The sequence below is a fragment of the Crassostrea angulata genome, chromosome 1 (genome assembly GCF_025612915.1).
Source record: "Crassostrea angulata isolate pt1a10 chromosome 1, ASM2561291v2, whole genome shotgun sequence".
Lineage (NCBI taxonomy): Eukaryota > Metazoa > Mollusca > Bivalvia > Ostreida > Ostreidae > Magallana > Magallana angulata.
Window position 1 is genome coordinate 7713503 of NC_069111.1, and position 1293 is coordinate 7714795.

Consider the following 1293-nt stretch of genomic DNA (forward strand, 5'->3'; position numbering starts at 1 on the left):
TAATGAATACTATATGGAATCATTTAGATAAGTGGGGGTTAATTTTCGTTGATCGTGGGTTTTTTTGCGCTTATTCTTGGGAATGTAATTTCATTGATACGGTTTTCGTTTTCAGTAAGAAAACTAAATCTTTTGTAACTGTAAATTTGTTGGTGGGGGCTACTCACAAAGAATGAGCCACCACGCATTCTAATGATTCTACAGTCTTAGACAATCTTAATTATGTTGTATGAAGAAACAGAGTTTTGGCAAGACAGTTCAAAAACTTTTTATGCAAGAAATTTACATGTAGTTAAGTTACTGGTAGAAGGATTTCACTATTCATGTCGACAAATAATCATAACTGTGTAGAATATGCCATACATTTCAGCTCTCCCACAACTTGTACTCGTGTGACGGGTTCTCGACAACCGATGAATGCATTGAAAACTCTCCGATCGGGATATATTTAGGTGACATAGCTTTTCAATTCCTACTTTGGAAAAATTTGTTTCCATTTATATTTATATTGTGTTAAGGATATTTTTATTTAAAATAATTTTTTTTTCAATAGTTAGAGAGAGCAACATTCCTAATCAAGTGGGTTTTTCTACACTGTATAAGACACCTTTAATTCAAGATTTAGACCCTCCACTATAATTTCATTATTTACATCACTTTTCATTATCATATTATTTCATCACATCTGCAATGTTTATATCACATCACAGCGTTTGATTTGTCAAGACTCGACAGAAAACAGGAAAGAAACTTTAAGAACCGCCGTTGTGTTTTTTTTCATAAACTAAATTTCGGTTCCTTGATTTGTTCGCAGCTTCGAAAATGAATTTATAGATTTTACAATATATGTTTGTAGAGTGCTTCGACTGTGACTGTGTCTCTGGCCACACATCAGTGAGTGGTGTTTATGAAATCACCAGCCCAGTAACAAACAACAGCACCCAAGTGGAGTGTGTAATGAAGGATGGACACGGATATACAGTAAGTACAGCCATTTGTGTTTGTATTTTGCCGCATCTTTGTTTGCAAACTGATTGATTGATCTTATTTAATATCTAAAATCTCTAAAGTGGACTTACTTTACCAACCAATTTCTGAAATGAAATGGGGTTTTTAAATTTGAACTAAACTTAAACTTGCTGGTCGATTTTTAAAATTGAATTTGGAATCCTGTATGATGCGCTTTGTTTGAAATCCTTATATTTACTAGGAAGTGTCACTGACTACAATACAATGCAATAAATCTTTGACTTTGAAAACATTTTCCTGCTTAGGTTATAGTTTAAAATGAAA

General features: G+C 32.9%; 1 protein-coding gene across 1 annotated transcript in view; it reads left to right on the forward strand.

Annotated features, from left to right (window-relative positions):
- Window positions 1-846: 846 nt before the first annotated feature.
- LOC128177047 (angiopoietin-2-like) overlaps window positions 847-1293 on the forward strand; it is a 39898-nt gene continuing 39451 nt past the window's right edge. The window contains exon 1 of the mRNA XM_052843570.1: window positions 847-981. Coding sequence (XP_052699530.1) covers window positions 847-981 — 135 coding nt within the window. The remainder of the gene's footprint in view (window positions 982-1293) is intronic.